Source organism: Mastomys coucha, unplaced genomic scaffold (genome assembly GCF_008632895.1).
Source record: "Mastomys coucha isolate ucsf_1 unplaced genomic scaffold, UCSF_Mcou_1 pScaffold4, whole genome shotgun sequence".
In the NCBI taxonomy this organism is placed as follows: Eukaryota; Metazoa; Chordata; class Mammalia; order Rodentia; family Muridae; genus Mastomys; species Mastomys coucha.
The window spans coordinates 48,496,710-48,518,654 of record NW_022196910.1 but is presented as its reverse complement, the minus strand read 5'-3'; the positions used below and the strand labels follow the sequence as shown (position 1 = coordinate 48,518,654).

At 47.2% G+C, this 21,945-nt stretch overlaps 2 protein-coding genes across 3 annotated transcripts in view; one reads left to right on the top strand and one right to left on the bottom strand.

The window, feature by feature from the left end:
- The window catches only part of Rassf3 (Ras association domain family member 3), a 65,586-nt gene extending 59,332 nt beyond the window's left edge, over positions 1 to 6,254 (top strand). Inside the window, exons 4-5 of the mRNA XM_031349161.1 lie at positions 1,080 to 1,189; positions 3,594 to 6,254. Coding sequence (XP_031205021.1) covers positions 1,080 to 1,189; positions 3,594 to 3,743 — 260 coding nt within the window. The 3' untranslated portion in view covers positions 3,744 to 6,254. The remainder of the gene's footprint in view (positions 1 to 1,079; positions 1,190 to 3,593) is intronic.
- Positions 6,255 to 16,978: 10,724 nt separating this feature from the next.
- Gns (glucosamine (N-acetyl)-6-sulfatase) overlaps positions 16,979 to 21,945 on the bottom strand; it is a 42,525-nt gene continuing 37,558 nt past the window's right edge. For both annotated transcript variants that reach the window (XM_031349162.1, XM_031349163.1), the window contains exons 13-14: positions 21,572 to 21,732; positions 16,979 to 19,423 (exon numbers count right to left, since the gene is read on the bottom strand). In XM_031349162.1, coding sequence (XP_031205022.1) covers positions 19,345 to 19,423; positions 21,572 to 21,732 — 240 coding nt within the window. In that variant the 3' untranslated portion in view covers positions 16,979 to 19,344. The remainder of the gene's footprint in view (positions 19,424 to 21,571; positions 21,733 to 21,945) is intronic.

The following is a 21,945-nucleotide window of genomic DNA, read 5'->3' as shown; positions in this document are numbered from 1 at the left end:
GCTTTTACATTTGAAGCTCATGTGCACATGCTAAGGCTGCATAGGCCAAGAGGCATGTGTATAACTCACATGTGAAAACAAATGAGTGTTGACCTTGGGTCTACCTGAACTTACACGCATGCCCAGTGGATAGAATGGACATTAGATTACCTCATGAAATGGGATGGGATCTCCTGGGGATAGTTTAAATGGAAGCTGGTGTCTATGATCCATGCAATACATAACAGTCAGCTACTTAAGTTTTTTTCTGAGAAAAGCCTAAAAGGAGCCATAGAAGAAAATGTACTGACTTTGACATGATAGTAATGTCCTTTAGCTGCATGGGGTAACACATAGCTTTTTCTGCGCATGTACATTTGTTAAACACAGGTCCTTTGGAATGGAACAGAAAGATAGGCAGGTCAGAAGCCACAGGTTCAGCAGCCACCAGGAAACTGCAATGCCATTGCATCTGAAGTGCCAGGGACACACGGATGGCCTGATGACATTTTTAGCTTGTCAGCAACTTTGCCAGCACAGATGGACGTCAGCCACACAATCTAAAATGGCAGTGTCCAGCTGAGCCGTCTCCCTCATGGCTGGCAAATCTTCGGATATGAGACTACATCTGTTTGCCTCTGTAAAGACACACTGCTTGTAGGGCAAGCACCTGGCCTGCTGGGCTTACTCAATCTGTAAAGTCCTTACTCAATCTGTAAAGAAGTTTGCTCCTAAAGCTTTGGATTCATGTTGTTTGGTTGAGATGTTTTCATAGTTTTTGAAGGGGTTAAGGTTGCTCCCCTTGCCAAAGTGTCCCATCTTTCTGAAAGAAGGGACGGAATCACCATAGCATGCTGGATGCAAATTCCTGTCTTATTCTTGAAACTCGTTTCTTCCTCTTCAAGGCACCGTGTATACTGGTCAGTTTGTGCACTGTGGGCCTTCGGGGTTAGGGAACTGTTAGCGTTAGAGGCATGGGGAATGTGACCTGTTACTGTGGGGAGAGAGTGGGGGGGTGAGGTGGCCTGTTACTCTGACACATCACAGGCTCTCAGGAACACTGGAGTCCTCTGTAACATGCTGTTTCTCTCCCTTCCCAGTGTATGCCTGCAAGCTCTCCGACCGGGAACACCCACTATACCTGCGTTTGGTAGCAGGGCCCAGAACCGACACGCTTAGTTTTGTTCTTCGAGAACACGAAATTGGAGAGGTGAGTGAGAGATTGTTCACGGTGGCATCAGACAACACAGAACAGCTGGCCTGCTTTATTGCTTCAAGGAGATGAGGGGGCAGCAAAAGGGAGAGATTTTGAATCACCCAAAGTGAACTACTTAGCTTACAGTATAATTCTCTTAGAACATTATGTTGCCGAGTACTCTTCAGAGGTCAGAGGAAAGAATTCTTCCTTACGCTTACAGAGAGAGCAGTGTTCACCTCTTCTCCCCCGCTCCATGTGACTCTAATACAGCCTCGCCTTTCCCCATATCTGCTGCTAAGAAAAGTCTCCAAAAAGCAAGCAAGGAAAGCCAACAAGACGCGGGCCTGGCACACCCCTCTCCAGTCAGCCAGATGACTCGGGGCTTCTGTCTTGTATGCGTCTTCTTCTCTCCAAGGAGACTGTATTGGGGTGTCTATTGGAAACTATTTCAGGGCGCCACAGTGTTTAGTGATCAAGGAGCAAACTCTCCAGCCCAGGTGCTCAGACTCGAGCAGTGTGAGGTGTCCCATGGAGCAGTCCACGACGCTGAGAGAACAGGCTCACCGGCCTAGTCAGGGGCCCTAGGTTGGGGATAGATAGGGACACAGCATGAGGCAGAGCTTCGGATTATTCTAGCCTTCCACTCAGAAAAGGGCTAGAAAGTGGTGCTGACACTTTCTTAAAAGTAGTTATTATTCTCATTATTGTGTATGTGTGGGTGCATTTGTGGGCATGTGTACCTCATCACGCAGGTGGAGATCAGAGGGCAACCTTCCACATCTTGGTGGGTCACAGTGAAGAACTCTGGTCACAGGGATTTTTGCACAGCAATTTCCTTGATACTCATTGCTTTTTTAAAAAAGATTTATTTATTATTATATGTAGGTACACTGTAGCTGTCTTCATACTCACCAGAAGGGAACGTCAGACATCATTACGTATGGATGGTTGTGAGCCACCACGTGGTTGCTGGGATTTGAACTCAGGACCTTTGGAAGAGCAGTCAGTGCTCTTAACCACTGAGCCATCTCTCCAACTCTATTCACTGCCTTTTTTTTTTTTTTTTTTTTTTTTGGTTTTTCGAGACAGGGTTTCTCTGTATAGCCCTGGCTGTCCTGGAGCTCACTCTGTAGACCAGGCTGGCCTCGAAATCAGAAATCCACCTGTCTCTGCCTCCCAAGTGCTGGGATTAAAGGCATGCGCCACCACTGCCCGGCCCTATTCACTGCTTTTTAAAAGAAAAAAAAAACCTTTTGTTTCTTACATTATGTCTTATTGTTTTGTGTGGATGTGTGGCCTGCACTAGCCATGTCATATGTGTGGAACTGAGGGGTCAACTCGAAGGAGTCGGCTCTCTCCCATCGTCTGGGTCCCTGGGGTGAAACTCAAGTTGTCAGGCTTGGCAAGAGGAGGTGTGAACTACTGAGGCATCTTGCTGCTCTCTCTCCATTTGTGTGTGTGTGTGTGTGTGTGTGTGTGTGTGTGTGTGTGTTGTGAATGTGTGCCTGCTGTGAGGAGGGGATGCTGTTAGTGAAGAGAACTCAGCTTCCAGAGCAGGAACCAAACTCCAAGTAGCAAGCAAGCTACATCCAGCAGCCATGGAGGGCAGGTGTGGGCGATCAAGACACTAATAAGCAAGGTGTTTTGCTCCTTACAATCTTGATTGTGAGCTGGGCTTCAGAGTGGCTCAGTGAGACCTGCTAATACACCCAACCTTGGGTGGGAAGGGAAGGGGAAAGTCCTGGAAGGTTCAGTGTGAGCTGAGACCCGAAGGGTGGGCAGAAGATGGTAGGCAAAGCAAAGCAAGGAAAGCATGTGCCAAGCTGAGGTACTGAGGAAACTAAAGGCAGGGCTGGAAGGTAGCACATTCCTTACTTCGTAGAAACATTCAGGGGATGCCAGCCGAGGACTTTAACCAGGTGTGCTCACCATGGCTGTGTGTGGGGGAAGGCTGGGAGTCAGAGCTGAGGTCAGAGAGAGGAGGAGGAGAGTGAGAAGGGGGTACGGAGGCTGTGAGGGGTGGGGAGTGGGCGAGGAGAGCTGGCGCAGCAGCGATGGAGAAAGGATCTCCCTCTGGCTGCAGGTGGGCTGAGGAACCGTGCAGCATTGAGGAGACCGTGGGCAGGGAGAGGAAGGCAAGACTGTGATGACCGCCAATGCAGATGTGGGGAGCTAATTCTCTGTGGGGTTAGACTAGGAGGGGAGGGCAGCCATACCTCAGTCTTCCACTATAAAACCAGAAGGCTGAGGCAGGAGGATTGTGAGTTCAAGACTGGACTGTACAACACAGCAAAACCTTGTCCTGGCGGTGGGAGGGGGGCCCATCCTCCCTTGGTTTCAGGGAGGACACCAACGCGATCCTGTCTGGGTTATTCCTGGATCCTGTCATGGCATATCCCTCTTTGTCCCCTGATAGTGGGAAGCCTTCAGCCTACCGGAGCTGCAGAACTTCTTGCGAATCTTGGACAAGGAAGAGGATGAGCAGCTGCAAAGCCTGAAGCGGCGCTACACAGCCTACAGGCAGAAGCTGGAGGAAGCCCTGGGCGAGGTGTGGAAGCCTGGCTAAGGCAGGGTGCTCTTCCAGCCCAGAAGGGACAGCTCAGAACTCATGAGAGAGCCGCGTTGGTTGCCTCTGTCTCAGAGAGCTGTCTTCGTGCCCCACCATGCTAGGGTCTTCCTCTTTTCTCTGTAAACACAGTTCTTAAAGCCTGGTCACACAGTATCCCGCGCCTCACAAGGGATTGGCACAACATGGGACTCCGCAAGCTTGTTCTGTTTTAGCATGGCGATGTTACCTCTTGCAAGCTGTGAGCCTGTGGTCTTCAGGCACATCCTGGAGTGCTTGGAAGCATGAACTCTGGGTTGATGCTCCCTGTCGTCTTCTTCTAGTTATTTTAGTGATGTGATTTTGGGAAGCTTCAGGATGCAAAGATGAGCTTTAAAGCTTTACTAAGCCATCTCTAAGTACTTGTCCTAAGTTGAAACTACCTGCTTGTTTTGTTCTCTGTTATAGCAGTCTACCCACATGAACTGAAGGACATAGGAATTTAGGAACTCTGGGGGATTGGGAAAAGATTTCAGAAAGGTTTTGACAAAGAAAGAAAAGAGGAAGTCGGGAAGGTAGAGGGAAGGCGAGGGCCCAGGGCTCGGAAGGTAGTGTGGCTTCTAATTTAGTGTTAGAGGAGAAAGGTGTATTTGTCTGTAAAGGAGCTAAGAGCATTTAGAGTCGATGTTGAGCTCAGTTAAAGATTGCTTAATTTGCTAGTGGTAAAATATGAGGTCAGAGCCAAAGAGCCAGGAGCTAAGTCCAAAGGCAGGATCCTCGACCTGCAGCTGACCTACAGCGGATTTAACCTTGACCAAGGTGTCCGCAGGTAGGCTTGCCTTAGCTAGACCAGACCTGTGCATCTGTTCCGAGACCCGCTGGCATGGAGCGGATGGCCTGGGGTTTAGCTCTCCGTGTAGGTGGGGCCTGACCTTGTGCTGATTCCTGTTAATGTAGGTCCCCCTCATCCCCAAGAGGTTGCTCTCAGAGTTAAAAAGGAGTTTGGGTAAGGGCAGCAGCCTCAGCTGTTAGCTAGAAGATGTATCAAGGCCAGGGCTCACAGCATACTTTGTGACAATCACCCTCTTCCCCTTTATTGCACCCTTTCTTTTTCCCTGCCCCCTCACCCTGTTCCCACCCCCACCAGCCCCAATCACTCTCTAAAGTTGTTCTTACAAAGTAAAAGACAGGGATGTTGATTAAAGGCGGGGTCCTACCGCATCTTTGCCTCTTCAGAGACTTAACTAAGTGCCCCAAGGAAGGAAAGTCCACACCCAGCTGACCGCACAACAGTCGTTCATTATGGAACTATTTTAACACAAGCATGCATGTCCCTTCCAACCAAAGAGACACATGTGCAATAGGCAGGCGCAGTGGCCTCACTCTACGCAGCAGCTTGCAAGTCCTCGGAGAGCTGAGGGAACGGTGTTCCGTGCTTCCGGAGGGGCTTACAGTTGGTCTGTCTCTATTCTAGGTAGATTTTGTTGTTTATAAATTCCCAAGGAATTGTTAACACGGTGACACCCGATGGAATCTTTTGGAAATTCCAAGGTGCTCCAGCTCTTTGCCTTTCTAGGAACCGTGCCTTTGATGGAGATTCTGTCCCTTCACGGTGGCTCTCCTGACTTGTCAGAGAATGTTGCTCTGTGGGAGGCGGATCCAAGTGTGGGTTATGCTACGAAAGCTCCAGGGACAATCGGATCTTCTAAGCTATTAGGAAGAGTTGGAAAACATAAAAGTAGAGCTAGCTATAAAATATGAATGGCACGTCTTGTTTAATTTTGCATGTGATTTCTTCTTTGTGCATCAGTGAGGTTTAGTGGCATTGTCATCCGACACGTTGCCTTTGTTGTTCAGGGAGTGCCTTCGTGGTTCTTGTACAGGTTTCACCATTTAGACTACGGCCTGGGCTCCTGTATGCCACCACCTGGTCTTCTAAGTACTCCCAGTGCGCTTAGCGTCTGTGAAGCATTAGTTTCTCAAATGAAGACACTGTTAGAACCTAAAGCAGCTGCATCTGATGGGTATCTGCGATTTTTTTTTTTTTTTTTTTACTTGAAGTAGACTGTATGAAGCAGCACCCTCCTCTGTATTCCTCCAAACCTCGCTCCATGGCCTGTGCCTTGAGAAATGTCACTGTACTGAAGATCTGCCAATCCGAGGTTCCTGAAGACCGATGTTCTCTCCAAACACTGGTTACTCCAGCAGCAGTTTTTGAAAGCATAAAGGAAGAAAAAAGGCCCCAGAGGCCAAAGTTTTGTTTTTTTTTTTTTTAAACCGTTGTTCAGCTCCTTCGGTAAAACGAAACTAAGCTTGGCTGTAATACTGTTTTCTCTTCAGAATGTGATGGTACAGGAATGGTGGTAAATGAAGGGTGGCTGCAGGGAGCTTTTTAAATCTAAAGTTAAAAGCTATATTTATAATGTTGACGACTTTAAGTTTTATTTTTATAGGGCAGATTTTTTCTCCCCTGAAATTGTGTCTGGAATGGCAAAGTTGTTTCTATTATTAAAAATTGAAGTTGTTAGTTGATAAGTTTGTATGTCTTTATTTATGATAACATGCTAATATATGTGTAACACTATATATATACACACACACATACACATATATACATATACATACATATATGTCACCATCAGATGCAAGCAAACCTCTCCATCCCATTTGTAAAAACACTTGCAGGACTCTAAAACGAACATACCTTGCTGTTGAAGTGGCTTCTTGCATGTAAGACCTGGCAAGTCAAGAATGGCAGGGGTGAACCAGTATCATACATACACATACATGATACATGTCAGGGATCATGGAGTGCCAGAGGAGCACTCAAAGGAATGAGTCTCTAGTGATGGACTAAAATCCTCAGTGCCTAGCCCCTGAATATATGTAGGGTAGGGAGAGGGAAGATGGGAAGAAGCAGGCCCCTGGCCAGGAAGGCATTTCTATTGCTTTCGAACCTGAGCTTCATCTTATTCTTGTTTAAAGTGTTGATCCAGTTCAAATGTCCCTTGTCTTAGCTGACTTCTATGCTTAGTAAGCATGAAATTAGAATTAGCTACTGATTAAGGAAATTTGGTTGGTTGTTGGGATGATTGATGTGTGTGTGTGTGTGTGTGTGTTTCAGTCATAGTTTTAGAACAAGCTTTTTTTTTTTGGAGACGAACATACCGTGGGTCCAATAATGTTTACAAGGGTATGGTTTTGTTTTTGTTTTTTTCTGGAGAGGGAGCACATGCTTTTCCAAATGTCATCTTTCTTCGTTATTCTAGCTCCATGTCTGCCTGTCCTGAACATTAAAATTGTTTTTCTTGTAAAAACAAGGGTATGCGCAGGGAACCGGTGAAAGCCACGCAAACACCAAAGAGTTGGGACTTGGACTTCTTGTTCTTACTACTAGCAGAAGCAGGCGATCCTCAGAGGTCCCAGGGGGTCCACCCACCCCTGCCATTCTTGACTTGCCAGGTCTTACCTGCAAGAAGCCACTTCAACAGCAGGGTATGTTTGGTTTTAGATTCCTGCAAATGTTTTTACAAATGGGATGGAGAGGTTGCTTGGATTTGATGAGGACACCATCCCCCTTGTTCTGTCTCTAAGGCTGCATAAGGTGTTCTCTCAGTCATACTGCCCTCTAGAGGCCTTGTTGAAACAAAGGCTGGACCACAGGGAGGAACAGTTAAAGTTTTTGCCAAACTCTTTCTAAAGGTTCTGGGTAGGCACTTCAACATGATTCTTGACTCCTCACTCCCTTCCCAAAGACAAAGCATAGAAATGAGAATTTCTCTTCACTGAGGCAGGTCATGGAAGCAAATCTTCCTGTCTCTTTCTGTCTTGGAGCTGGCCCTAAAGGTATCGTCATCTTGTGAGCCTGGAGAGATGGCTCGGAGGTTGAAAAATGTTGTTGACCACTTTTTCAGAACTGAAGATCAGTTCCCAAGCATCAACACCTGGGAGCCCATAGTCTTCTGCATATGACTGTCTCTAGGGAGATCTCAAGTCTCTGGCCTCAGTGGGCACCTGCACTCACGTGCCACACCCAAACACATGCACATAATTAAAAATGAAAACTAGAGAAAAGGAAATGCCCTTGGGTTGAGTTCTGTACTGGCTGGTTTTGTGTCAACTTGACACAAGCTGGAGTTATCACAGAGAAAGGAGCTTCAGTTGAAGACATGCCGCCATGAGATCCAGCTGTAAGGCATTTTCTCAATTAGTGATCAAGTGGGGAGGGCCCATTGTGGGTGGTGCCATCCCTGGGCTGGTAGCCCCCGGTTCTATAAGAAAGCAATAGCCCCCGGTTCTATAAGAAAGCAAGCTGAGCAAGCCAGGGGAAACAAGCTAGTAAGTAACATTCCTCCATGGCCTCTGCATCAGCTCTTGCTTCCTGACCTGCTTGAGTTCCAGTCCTGACTTCCTCTGGTGATCAACAGCAGTGTGGAAGTATAAGCTGAATAAACCCTTTCCTCCCCAACTTGCTTCTTGGTCATGATGTTGTGCAGGAGTAGAAACCCTGACTAAGATAAGTTCCATCTCCATCACTATGTCAATAGTAATGTTAATATAAATAAATTATTTGAAGTGTAGTGTAAGACTCCGTTTCAAAAGGGGTCCTGCTTCTTGGCTGTAAGGAAACTAGGCCGCAACCAGAGGAAGAACCACCTGGAGAGACCGGCCTTGCTGGGCTTCCTCACTGTTGACCCATTTTAACATGGCTGATTATCCTTCACTGCATACTTAGGTAGTGAAGGGTCTGTCTGCAGCGCTTCACAACCGCCCCATCCCCATTTAGAGAGCTTCTTGGAGAATAGTGCTTCTTGCCCAGTGACTTCATCTCTAACTTTTGTAATAAACCGGCACACACAGGTGGGTATTTCCCAGCCTTCTGAGACTGTCCTAGTAAGATGAATCTGAGGAGGAGGCCAAGGGCACCCAGATTTATCGCCATGTAACCCTAGACTTGGTTAGTGTCCAGTGTGTAGTGAGTTTGGGAAACTGGGCCCTCAGCAGTGGATAGCACTAGAAGAGGCCATCTTGTGGGTTCGCTCCAGGATTCCTTGTTTTCTGGTGGGGAGTTCTCACATTTTCCAGGCTCACACGGTGGATCAGTGTTGTGAGTGTGTAACACACAAGATGGACAGACTTCTGAGGGATTTTTTTTGTTTTTGTTTTTGTTTTTTTTAGTATACAAACACTGCATTGGGGTGCTGTCAGATGGTCCTAACCGGGTGTTTTGTTTTACTGAAATGGGGAGTCTCTGGTACAACCTGTATCAACGTGTCAACAAGGTGCTAACCATGTACCTGGCCTTATTCAAAAGGTTGACAGTATAGTAATGTACCTACTCCACAGGCAGTGAATTAATGCAAATATTACACCCATAATTGAGGAAATATACTGCCGGACAGTCCTAAGATATGGTGTGAGTGATTGGCAGGCCTTTGACACCCTAGCTTCTCAGCCATCTTGTTCTCAAGCTTCAGAGTGTTCAGCAAACCAATTCTCAAAGAACAAACACCACCTCCCTCTGAGGGGCAGACTGTGAAAGCAGGCTTGTGCCAGAACAGAGGGACCTTTTCACTCACTCACTCAGTGGTGGTTGAGCGTCACATATGGAGTGGTTTTATTAGGGAAGTGGTTCTCAACCTGTGGGCATCTCAGCAAATAAGGTAGCACTCAAGAAAGATTGCTGGCCTTTAGTCTCTGCAGCAGCAGAGACAGGTGGATCTGTGAGGTCAAGGCTAGCCTGGTCTGTGTAGTGAGTTCCAGGTCAACCAAGACTACTTAGTGAGTACCATAAAAGAGTAAAGATTCCTGAATCAACCTTGGACTTCCAGATAGGTTTTTTTGGGGAGGGAGGGTGGTTTCAAGGCAGGGTTTCTCTGCAGAGCCCTAACTGTCCTGGAACCCACTTTATAGACCAGGCTGGCCTTGAACTCAGAGATCTGCCTGCTTCTAACCTACATGCATGTGTGTGCATGCACATGCATACCTCCACACACATGTTCCCCCACACGAAAAATATATACACACAACACAGCATACACACACACACACACACATGCACAAATGCACACATGAGAAAATGTGTGTATGGGGGGTAACAACAAATTCCCACCGTGCCCCTTCCTTTCTCTTTGATTCCTGATCCACGAATACAGCCAGCTGCCTCATGCTCCTGTCTTCCCCAACAGGGTGGGCTATATCCTTCCTTCCTTCCTTCCTTCCTTCCTTCCTTCCTTCCTTCCTTCCTTCCTTCCTTCCTTCCTTTCTTTCTTTCTTTCTTTCTTTCTTTCTTTTCTTTTTTGGTTGTTTTCGAGACAGGGTTTCTCTGTGTAGCCCTGGCTGTCCTGGAACTCACTCTGTAGAACAGGCTGGCCTGGAACTCAGAAATCTGCCTGCCTCTGCCTCCCAAGTGCTGGGATTAAAGGCGTGTGCCGCCTGGCGCTATATCCCTTTCTTAACTCGCAAATGAACAATATTCTCTCCCCTTGAGTTGCTTGTGTCATGAATTTTATTACAGCAAAACCAGTAAGGGATGCACACACACTAAGGGACACACACACACATTTTCTCCTCCTGCAAGCCTTGTTAGTTTCCTAATGTGAAAGGAATTTGCTTTTGTGGCATGTGAGCTTGAGCCACGGGTCTCAGGCACTAGAGCCCTGCATCCTTCCTTTGAGCTCTACGCACCTCCAGCCCTACATGGTCATGTAAACCTGAGGTGCCCTCTGTGCGTGTCAAAGTTAAGCAGCTAAAAGGCTCAGTGGTTAAGAAGCACTTGCTGCTCTTCCAGAGGACCCATGCTGGATATCTTAGAAAGCGTTTGTAACTCCAGCTCTAGGGGATACAGCACCTCCTTCTCAGGCAGCTCTACACACAGGGCTTGTATGCATACGGGCACACAGGTATATACAAATGAAAATAAATCTGGGTATTTTGTTTTGTTTGTTTCTCTGAGACAGGGCTTCTGTGTGTAATTCTAACTGTCCTGGATCTCACTCTGTAGACTAGGCTGGCTTTGACTGAAAGAATAGGCTCTGCCTGTCTCTGTATCCCTAATTCTGAGATTAAAGGTGTGCACAGCCGCTGCCTGACAAAAATGAATCTTTTAAAAAGAACTAACATAAGGTAATGCTTGTGGGGTGTGGGGTGCAAGCTGGTGATTCACATTTTGTAGCAATCAACCCATTTTGTCTCTCTTCCGGCATTCCCTTTGAAAACTGACTTTTCCTCTTCTATTTCTGTCACCTTCAATTTTGACTTAAGAGAATTTTTGATCTTGGCCTATGGGTTTGGCCAGACATGGTTATGGAGGCCAAGCAAGGTGTGCGAGCCAGAGGAAACTGGATCTGTGGTGTGGCCACTGCCAAGTGTCTTGTTTGTATTTTAAAAATTTATGCAGAAGGAAATTGATTTAAACATAGAACACTCACAACTCTAGGGTGACTGGCTGATTTACAGCCTTCCACTGTGTTCACCATAGATGCAGTAACAGAACGTGTTCTTTCTTGACAACTTAGATTCAGGGTATCTGGAGCAGTGGGGCCACCAGGCTCTTAGTCTAAGGCCAAGGCTATGTCCAGTGGTCCAGACCACAGCTAGAGGCCTTAATCTTTGTTTTGTTTGCCAAGTTTCCATGCCTGTTGACTCTCACCCCCTCCCTAAGCGGGAGCATTGAGGCTTACCTCATTACCCCAGCACTCCTGAGGCTGAGGCTGAGGCAGGAGTATGGCTTCAAGGCTAGCCTGGGCTACATAGTGAAGACCTGTCTTAATAGCTCTCAGAAATAATCACAAGAACAAAACCAGATTCCCTCAGTTGGTGATTTCCTTGAGGCCAGACATTATTTTTGGTGCCCTTTGCATCTCTCCTAGCGGGGGACTTCCTAAAGGTGTGACAACAGCTTTGTGGGCAGCTCAGAGACAGAAGGGTCCTGCCCAGACACACCCAGTTGCAGCTTATGGCCTGTCCTGCTGCAGCGTTTGTCCTGGCTGAGCTCTGCTTGAGCAGCACTTTGGGGCACTGTAGGGAGGACGCAGGAAGCCAGGATCATGGGCCTGAAGCTTCTCTGTTCTCATTCTGTGAGAGGACTCTCTGTGGCACAGCAGGCTTCATTGTGCAAGCATCTGGGAGAGTGCAGTAGAAGACTGGGGCAGCCTTGGGAGGTGGCACTTAGTTGACACTCATTCCAGATCCCCAGTAAGAATCCAAGGTGTCATGTTGACAGGAGTCCTTATTTGGGAGATACCAGAGATAGGAAGCAAGGACAAAGGTCGTAGGGGTGTGAGCAGAACACAATTACCAGCTGAGCTGCAGTCTCTGCTCTCAGAGGAGGCCAGGGAGGTGCTAACAGGTGCTCTCTGCCTTGGATCAGCTTTTGGGAACTATGGAGAACACACTGGAGAGAAGGGTGGACTGAGATGAACTGCCAGCCAGGGATCCCATTAAAATATTTTCCAACATGTGCTGGGTACATTTAGCAACCAATCCACAACGACACATCTACTCTCTTTAGTAACAACAGGCGGGGACTCATGTTTGTTTATATTCCTGGGTATGTAATATATGCATGAACATAGTGGGGGGATTAAATCTATGGCTTGGTATATAGTGGGCAAGTGGTAGCTAGCACTGAGCAACATCACCAGTTCCTGGTTTTCTGTGAAAAGTTCTGACTCCTGCAGGCTCCTGGAATGCTCTAGCCCTTTGGTTTGGAACTTGTAATCCTCCTGCCTCCTGGAAGATAAGGACTGAGGAGGAAAGACCACAAACTGTCCTAATGCTGGGGCACAGGTCACTGAAGCTAGACAATGTAGTTCTGTCCCCTTTGGAGATAAGTTGAACATTCACCATTGGCTGGCTTTGCTCTGCTGCACGTACTTGTAATTAAAGAGGCCTTGGCAAAAAGGAGGGGCAAATCCTGCAGACTGCAGACTGAGTAGAGCTTACAGAAAACTGCATTTGGGGCAGAGGCTGTAGCTCAGTGCTTAAAATGTGTAAGAATTCAGTCCTAGCAACTGCCCGTCTTAGTCTAGGTTTCTGTGGCTGTGGTAAAACACTAAGACCAAAAGGAACTTGGGGAGGAAAGGGTGTGTTTCCTCTTACAGCTTTGTGTCCTTCATCCTGGGAAGTCAGGACATGAACTCACACAGGGCAAGGACCTGGAGCCAGGAGCTGATGCAGAGGCTATGGAGGGGTGCTGCTTACTGGCTTGCTCAGCCTGTTTTCTTATACCATTCAGAACCACCCACCTAGGGTTGACACTGATTGCTTTTTTTTTTATACACTCAGGACTGTGGTGTCACTATAGAGAGTTGGGCGCTCTCTCAATCAAGAATATCCCATGGACTTATCCACAGTAGATTCTGGTGGGGGAATTTTCTCAGTCGAGGGTCCCTCTTCCCAAATGACCTTAGCTTGTGTCAAGTCAAAACTACCCAACACCTGGCATGGTGGCGCATGCTTTTAATCCCAGCACTTGGGAGGCAGAGGCAAATGGATTTCTGAGTTCGCGGCCAGCCTGGTCTACAGAGTGAGCTCCAGGACAGTCAGGGCTACACAGAGAAACCCTGTCTTGAAAAACCAAACCAAACCAAACCAAACTATCCAACATTGTCCTTCCCAATCTGAATCCCCATTTCCACACCTGCCCCTCCCTAAAAAGATGGTCTAAAAGGTGTATTCCACCCCCCGCCTTTTCAGACAGTTTTGCTAATGGCCTAGAACTCAATATGCAGCCCAGCCTAACCTGGAACCTACAGCAGTCTTCTTGTCTTGGCCTCTCAGGTGTTGGGATTACAGGTGTAGTTCCATCAATCTCAACTTTAAACCTGGATCTTTGAAATCCTGATTTCTGTCTTTAGTATTTTACTAAGTAGCTTTGTGAGCTTTGAAAAACTAAGCTGAAGGGAGGGGGAGGGGAATCTGTCCCATGAAATTTTGGTGTTTTGAGACAGGTACTCAGCATGTAACTCTGGAGGGCCTAGACCTTGATACTGTAGACCAGGCTGGCCTCAAATGCACAGAGATCCACTTGCTTTGGCCTCTCAAATGCCAGGGTTAAAGGTGTACACTACTATACCTGACCCTGACATGAGATTTAAAGGTTAAAAAAGTATAGGTGCTTTTTATTTCTCTATGTTCTAGGAAACTATTACCTTCTGTTAGAGTTGTAGGCCAAGAGGATGGACACACATGTATGCATACACAACACACACATAACACACAACACATATACATACATACATACATACATACATACATACACACATACAGACAGACAGACAGAGACAGACAGTGTTAAAGTGAGCAGCTTGGGTCTCACAGGGAGGTTGGGGGAGGAGGGTCATACAATTTTTTGTTACATAGTCTTATGTAGCCCAGGCTGACTTCAATTTCAGTCCCTAGCCTTGGACCCTGATCTCCTTGTCCTACCTACCTCCAGCACTGGGATTATAGGCATGTACTGCCATGCCCAGCTCTAGACAGAGTTCTAACTTAGAACTCTCGTAAGCTATGGTACTAAAGCAGGCTGGTGAGATGGCTCAGCGGTTAAGAGCACTGACTGCTCTTCCAGAGGTCCTGAGTTCAATTCCCAGCAACCACATGGTGGCTCACAACCATCTGTAATGAGATCTGATGCCCTCTTCTGGTGTGTCTGAAGACAGCACCTGCATGTGGAGGCCTGAAGCTGACATTGGGAGCCTTCTTCAATTGCTTGGTTGAGGCAGGGTCTCCCAGTTGAGCAGAGTTCACTGATACTGCTAGTCTAGATAGCTAGCTTGTCCCAGGATTTCTCCCTCTACACCCATGCAGCTATTAGGTATCCAGTCTCATTCCACACACTGTGTTTGTCCAAGGGGCCATCTCCAGACCTCTGGTGGTTGTTGCAGAGGGTCTTGCTATGTAGCCAACACTGGCCTTGACTTAAGTCACCCTGAGTGTTAGGATTGTAGCTGTGAGCTGCCACAGCTGGTCCCTCTTTTTTTTTTTTTTTAAAAGATTTATTTTATTTATATGAGTACACTATAGCAGTCTTCAGACACACCAGAAGAGGGCATCAGATTTCATTACAGATGGTTGTGAGCCACCATGTGGTTGCTAGGAATTGAACTCAGGACCTCTGAAAGAGTAGTCAGTGCTCTTAACCTCTGAGCCATCTCTCCAGCCCCTGGTCCCACTTAATCTTGTCTAATTACAGTGATTCCTAAGCCACCAGGAAACCTCAATACGGGGTTTTCCAACTTGGGTCCTGCAGATTGTGTGGCTCATGGACCAGACTTCATTGTACACATATGACCGGCCTGGAAGAAAGGAGGGAAACAAAGACCCTGTAGGGACTCTGGCTCCAAGGCACAGGTACCGCTGAAGTTAGGTTTTCTCTGTGAGAGTCTGTGCTGACAGCTGTTGGCATGCCAGTAAGATAGAACTTAGTTTCCTGTTTCCTAAAAGATGATTTGCTTTCTGTATGCTCTTAAGAGCCTGACCCAAGCACTTCTGTTGATATTACATATGGTTTAACTTCCAGAAATTGTCCTCTAACCTAGACATGCATGCACACTAGGCACACATGTGCATGTGTATAGGCAAATGTGTGTGCGCGAGTGCACCCACACCCATACCCCTAGATTATTAGAATAAAAGCACAGTGCTCATCTTCCTACACACATTCCCTTCACCTTAAATACAGGGTTAGAAAGCAGCTCTTTTGACCACATCATAGCAGTTGTGGGTGGTTGCTCTGGCTTCTAGACTCCATTGGGGAGGGCAGAGAACGCACCCAACCAGGTGATCACCTGCTTAATTAGCCAGCTGAGAGGTGCTGGGTAAGTGTCAACTATGGCCCCCCAATCACAAGGTTCTGAATAGTTCTTAAGAGTCATTTCTCAGGACTGTTGGCAGATGAGCAACTTCGATGGATGAGGCAGTCAGTCTTCCTCTGGGGCAAAGAGTAGGCTTGCTACAAAACAGGTTGCTTCTACCAAGTGCTCCTCACTTGTAACAAACCCACCATGCATGTCCCCTCAGAGTGGGAACTTACTTGACACCCACAGGGGTTGGGGGAGGGACAGTAGGACAATGGGAGACTGACAGGCTTGTGCTACTTGCTAGCCAAACCCCAGATCCAGAAGTGATCTCAACATTGTGATAAACACATATTAATTCTTAAAGACTTTTATTTCTAACTAAGTGTATATTTGTGTGATTTTGTTCTTGGGGGCTGTACCCATGGAGACCAGAAGAGGGTGTTGGACCTCCTGAGGCTGAGTTCCAGGTGGTTGTGAGCCACCTGTGGGTGCTGAGAACCAACCCTAGGTCCTCTGCAAGAGCAGTATGGACTCTTAAACCTATGAGCCATCTCTCCAGCTCCCAAAACATCTTTTCCAGACAGCAATCTGTTAATTTTTAATGCCTACCATCTCCTTGGTCTATGAAGTAACCCACAATGTCTGTGGCTGCCATTTGTTTTTCTATGTTGGAACAGAGTCACACAGTTATCTACCAGGATTCAGTCTCTGTGTAGCTGAAGAAACCTCACCACATTAAGTTTCCATGAGGTAGGGGATGGAACCCAGGGCTTTTGTGGATATTATACAAGACTACTGAGCTGTAGCCCAGCTCCTGGGCTATTTTTATGTTCCACCAGCAATGTAGTTGTGATAGAGACTATGTAACCTGTATGCCTAGGATTAGATATTTATCCCTTTAAGGTTTGATGATTCCTGCAAATGTCATTTTTCTTCTAGAGAAAGGGGTTGATCCCTCAGGTTATCACCATAATGCATCGTCGTGAAGGGGGAGTTAGTCTGTCTTCTTAAAAGCTGCTCAAAGAAGCTATGTCATTTATCAGCATGCTTTTTTCTTTTAAAAAATAGTTTATGTGTATGTAGGAGGCTGTGGAGGTCAGAAGAGGCATCGGTCTCCTGAGCTGGGGCTACAGATGGTTGCTAGCTACCATGTTGGGGCTGGGAACTGCTTTGGGGTCCTTTGCAAAAAGAGGTGTTCTTAGTTACCGAGCCTCAGATGACTATCAGGGACTGGTGTCTAAGAGCTTTTCAGGTAGAGGGCATACATTTTCACTAGGTTAGTAGTTAACCTAGCAGCTGGAAGGTCTATCTGCAGGGGACAGTGTGACCTAATCCTTTAATGTCAACCCTAAGTTTGGTCCCTAGTACCACAAAACTACAGAACTCCACAGAGCAGCCACCTTCTTGTACCTTGTAAGAGTTGCCCCTTGTGGACTAAAAACAAAGGACACATTCCCACTAGAAGAAGTCAGTTTTAATTCATTGAGAAGTGCAGCAGTGAACAGGGTCCGTTGAAGGGCACTTTCTAAGTGAGCGGCTGAGATGACAGCTCCAGAGCAGAGGAGCTTCTATGACAGGTGACACTAAGAAAAGAATTTACAAAGTCCATTGAGCGTAAAGTGCTGGTGAGCTAAAGAACCCCAGGACACTCTTCATTCCCAGCAGTGATCAGCTGATGCCCCTTGCTTTTTCTGGAGGATTCTGGGCTGCCATCTTTCATTAGAAACATGAGAAGATAAAGATGCTGAATTTGAGAAGACTTCCTACAGGTGAAGTGGGACTTCCACAGCCACTCTTACTATTTTTATACAAAAACCCTGGTGCTGGCCATTCAGGAGGTGTTTGCAGCAGTACCACTTGTTGAATTCAAAGACACTCTAATGTGTACCTTACTTTGAAATTGTGTCTGAGGGGCAGTTTTAAAATGGAAATCTTATAAGGCATCCCTGCATTCCATGTTGGTCTTATCATTTCTCCCTTTTGAAGAGCACTGGTACACATGGACCCAGCCTTCAAAGATGTCAAAACTCTGAGCACAGAGAAAGAGGGCGGCCTCCTGCAGTGCGTCTCTTGTGGGTGGGAGGCCATGCATGATGCAGTCTGTTACAAGCTGAGGTCTACTTGAATGTTTGCAGGAACAGTCTTTAACTAGGAGGTACAGAGAGGATTTCAGGTCCCACCACCCGATTGTGTCACCTGTGAGTGAGAGCATCGAGGTAGGAACACCTACTGCAGCTGTTATACTCTGATGGCACCTGCTTTCAGGAGCCAGCCATAAAACTAAATAATATGACATTACAGTCCGATGCCTGGTAGGAGCTGTTTACCTTTATTTGGGAACAACTGTGGTTAACTTTCACTATTTCTTTCTTTCTTTTTTTTTTTTGGTTTTTTGAGACAGGGTTTCTCTGTGTAGCCCTGGCTGTCCTGGAACTCACTTTGTAGACCAGGCTGGCCTCAAACTCAGAAATCCGCCTGTCTCTGCCTCCCAAGTGGCTGGGATTAAAGGCGTGCACCACCACCGCCCGGCAACTTTCACTATTTCACTGGTGATGTTTAGAATCCAAGTGGAGTGAATGAAGGCTGGTATCCATGTTCAATTTTGTAACTTTTAGTCTAAAACTTAAACTTTCCCCCCTCTAAAGTGGCCACGGCAGAGGAGTCACTCCGTTCCACTGCCTGCTGGCCTCTCACTATCAGCAAAGTTGCTGGGGTCACATGAGGTAAAGGAATAAACTCAATGGCTGTTACCCTAACATGGCCTCTGGAATTCTGAAGGTGACTGTCTCACAAGTTAAAGCTAGACAGAGGCTGTGTAAAGCTAACCCTGCTCACTGCCTACAACAGGATGGAACTGAGCTTCTCCACTTGGTGCTGTCCTGCCAGCACCCAGCCTTCTGTGGACACGTCTGAGCAGAACTGTACTTTACGGAACAGAATGTTGTCTGGGCACCGGAGAGCCTTGACCAGGGGAATACTGACTGGAGCCCTAGTTAGTCAAGCCCGGAAACTTGCGCTTTTGTGAGAGCAGGGAGTGGGATGAAGCAGCTGGTCCTTCACTCCACCAGGAGACACTAAGATTTTCAATGACAACGTCAGCTAATTGCAGCCAGGCAGGATGACTTGTGTGTGGCACTGACACCTGAGAACCTTCCGGACAGGCACTTCTAAGTGCGGCCGTTCAGCCCACTGATCCACCAAGAGCCCAATCTGTTTGCTCACGAGGTGCATCTGGCCCTCCCCCTGGCGGTTCCTTCTCCACAGTGCTTCTGGGCTCTCTCGGTGGTTGGAGCCACCGAAAAGCTGAGGGCTTCTTAGGGCAGAGCTTGAGTGACAAGTCGCACATTTGCCACACCACAATGGATGTCATGAATGTCCTTTCTCTCTGTATCCACAAACAGCAGCTCTTTTCAGGGCTGTGTGTGTTTTTGATGGTGAGGGGCTCAGTGTGAAATGCTATGCAGTGCTTTTGATTTGGGGGCCAGCTACATACCAGAAGGCTTTATCTCTCTGCCCTAAAGTATTGCCATTTATCTGAAGAGTTTTAGATTCAGACTTGACCATGTGGGGACTCATACATACACTGTGCCCGGCCAAGATGAAGGGACAAGGAGCGGTGGTTGTCATTTGAGGAGAGACAGGGTCAGCCACTTGTGACAGGGGCAGATTCACAGTACTGGAAGTCAGCTGACTGGGTTATTTTTCAAACAAGACTTGAAACAGCAAGGCCGGAGCTCCCCGAGGCACGGGCTCCTACTCCAACCACTTCACCGGAAAAGGGTGTGCAAGGATCCAACTGCAGAGGCTGGCCACAGCTGCTACAGAGGATGCTTCGAGAACCTTCTTGTTCTGACGCTGCTGTGATGGCTGAACATGAGGCGCAGGTCAAACCTGTATCTGAGGGGAGGAAAAGGAGGATGTCACATGAACTCTAGCTAGCCATGTGACTTCAAAGGCAGCAGAGAGCTGGCATGAGGGACTGACACACCAAGCAGGAAGCCTGACCAGAAGAGGCTGTCATGTAAATGTGGCTTCAGTAGCGGAGAGCATTTTCTATGCAAGCTGAGGAGAACAAGTTTAACTCTAAGAAGCAGGAGGGAGATTCCTTCAGACAACAGCAGCAACAAAACCACGAAGCCTTGGCTGGCCTGGAAATTGCTCCTCAAACCAGGCTGTCCTTAGACTCCTGAGTGCTGGGATTAAAGGAAGATAGGCTAAGGGAGGTGAGTGAGTCTGAGGTATAAAGCATCCAGATGGAAGAGCTGACCCTCACTTAACCTCCACTGCAGTCCTGAGATCTCTTCCTCTTTTATAGCCACTGGCACTTTGGAGCACACACAAACACAGGTCTCAGATGTGTGCTTGAACAAGGCTCATGAATTTAGACAACTTCAAATTGTCTCTGGCCATCAAACAGAAAAGCATTCATGTAAAATGTATGGAACCTTCAAAGTAAGTGCTCAGTGGGAACAGTTGTGAGTTTGTGGCTGTAAAGAATACAGACTGGCCAGAAATGGGCTTTTCATGTGGTGAGCAGAAACACGGCACTGAATTTACACTCACTTCTGCCTGTGGGCTGATCTCTGCAGCAGCACTTTTTTGTAAAGAGCCAGATGCTATAGTCAGGACTGTGGACCATCTAGCCACAGACGCAGTATAATAAATGTGTGCGGCTAGGTTAGGAGCTTGTGCCTACAGGATCCAGTCCAATGACCTACTGCAGAGCATCCTGGAAGGCCAAATGTTTGGCAGAAAAGAATAACCTGGGATGATAAATTAAAAACAAATCAGTTGGTGTTTCCGTACTCAGGCTAACGAGAACACACATAACCAGCATCTCATAACTGAACACCAGGGATGAACCTAAACAAAATGCTGGAGAAACATGACCAGTGAACCCCAGGTCAAATCATATGTCTGGTTAACGATGTTGACATGCATGTGCTGGGGCTCTGGAAAGCTGATGACTGATCCAGGAGCCCAGGAGAAACAAGACAGCACCTGAAGCCACCCTGCTCTGGCTGGCCATACCATGTGGCAGTCAGTGCTCCAGCAGCTAAGCCAGCAGGGATTGCTGACCACATGTCATATTCCCAGGGATTTCTCCACTCTTCTTTCAAGGGTTTAGTTACAGCTTTCAATTCCCAGAGCCAGCCTAGAATACACGACTAAAAGCATTAAGTCCATTTGTTTTGATAAACACTGTGAGTTGCTGTCTGTGTAGATATTAGGGAAGGTGAAGGCTGGATAAAGAACGTGATGGACCAGGCTTGCAACACTCACTCCACTCAAACATTATTTGGTTTAAGTGAGACAGATTGGCATGCATTGTCTTTTTATACAGTGGCCTAGCTATTTAAACATTGTCCATTTTAGTGAGGCATGGTGGCTAATATCTTTAATCACTCAGCACTTGGGAGAAAGAGTCAGTCTACGTACCAAATGCCAGGACAGAGAGACCTGTCTCAAAACAAATTTCCAGCTGGGGCCTCAACTGAGGGATCCCATGGGCCTGGAGGTGAGTGTTGTATGACCAGTGTGTTCCTGGCTGTGTTGGATTTTGCAACAGCCCATGAGCCATTACTCTATTCGTTCACAGCCTGAACTCCTGGGAAGTGGCAGGCAATGTTATGCAGACACAGCACCGTGAGCAGATCCAGAGTGAGGCAGGCTGAGCCATGAGTAACACCTGAGTAACACAGGTGAGCCATGTCAGTTACATTTGACACCTGTTTTCCTAAATACTCTGAGCAATAAAGCACTATGCTCTCAGACCAGGGCTGGGAGCTATTCCAGTGCAACCAAGCAGGACCCTGGGACAGTAAAGCAGGGCTGAGCTTGCAGCCACTGAAGGTACAGAGCCAAATCCCAAACAGTTTATTTTCCCAACAAAACATGCTGACACAGAAGGAATGCAGCATTCTCTCAATAAAGCAAAAGAACAAACACAGCTCAAAGCAGAAAGGAGCCCCCAGCTTCCCTTTGTCTTCCAGCAGAGCCTGGCCTCTCAAGACCATGGCAGAGTCACTGAAGAAAGACACTTACCCAGGGTCAAAGACCCCTGGAGTGCGACAGGTTGGCCCAGAACAGGACTGGAGCATCATCAGCCGATAGTTCATCTTTCCCAAAAGCTCGGGGTCTATACTCTTGGCAATGTTGGTGATCTGGTCTGGATCTGCAGTTATATTATAGACTTCGACAAATACCTAGAGAGAAGAAGAGAGCGAAGGTTATATTGAGAAAATACTCCTGTGGCAATTATTTCTAAATGGAAACGGAGGTAGATGAAAAAATCAAGGCCTGTCGTCCACCATGTGGTCTAAGGCTACAAGATCCACACACGATGGCATGTAGTTTGTGTCGGGTACACCTGTGTTAGACATACAGTCCCATGCTGGGCTGCAGCTACCTGTCTACCT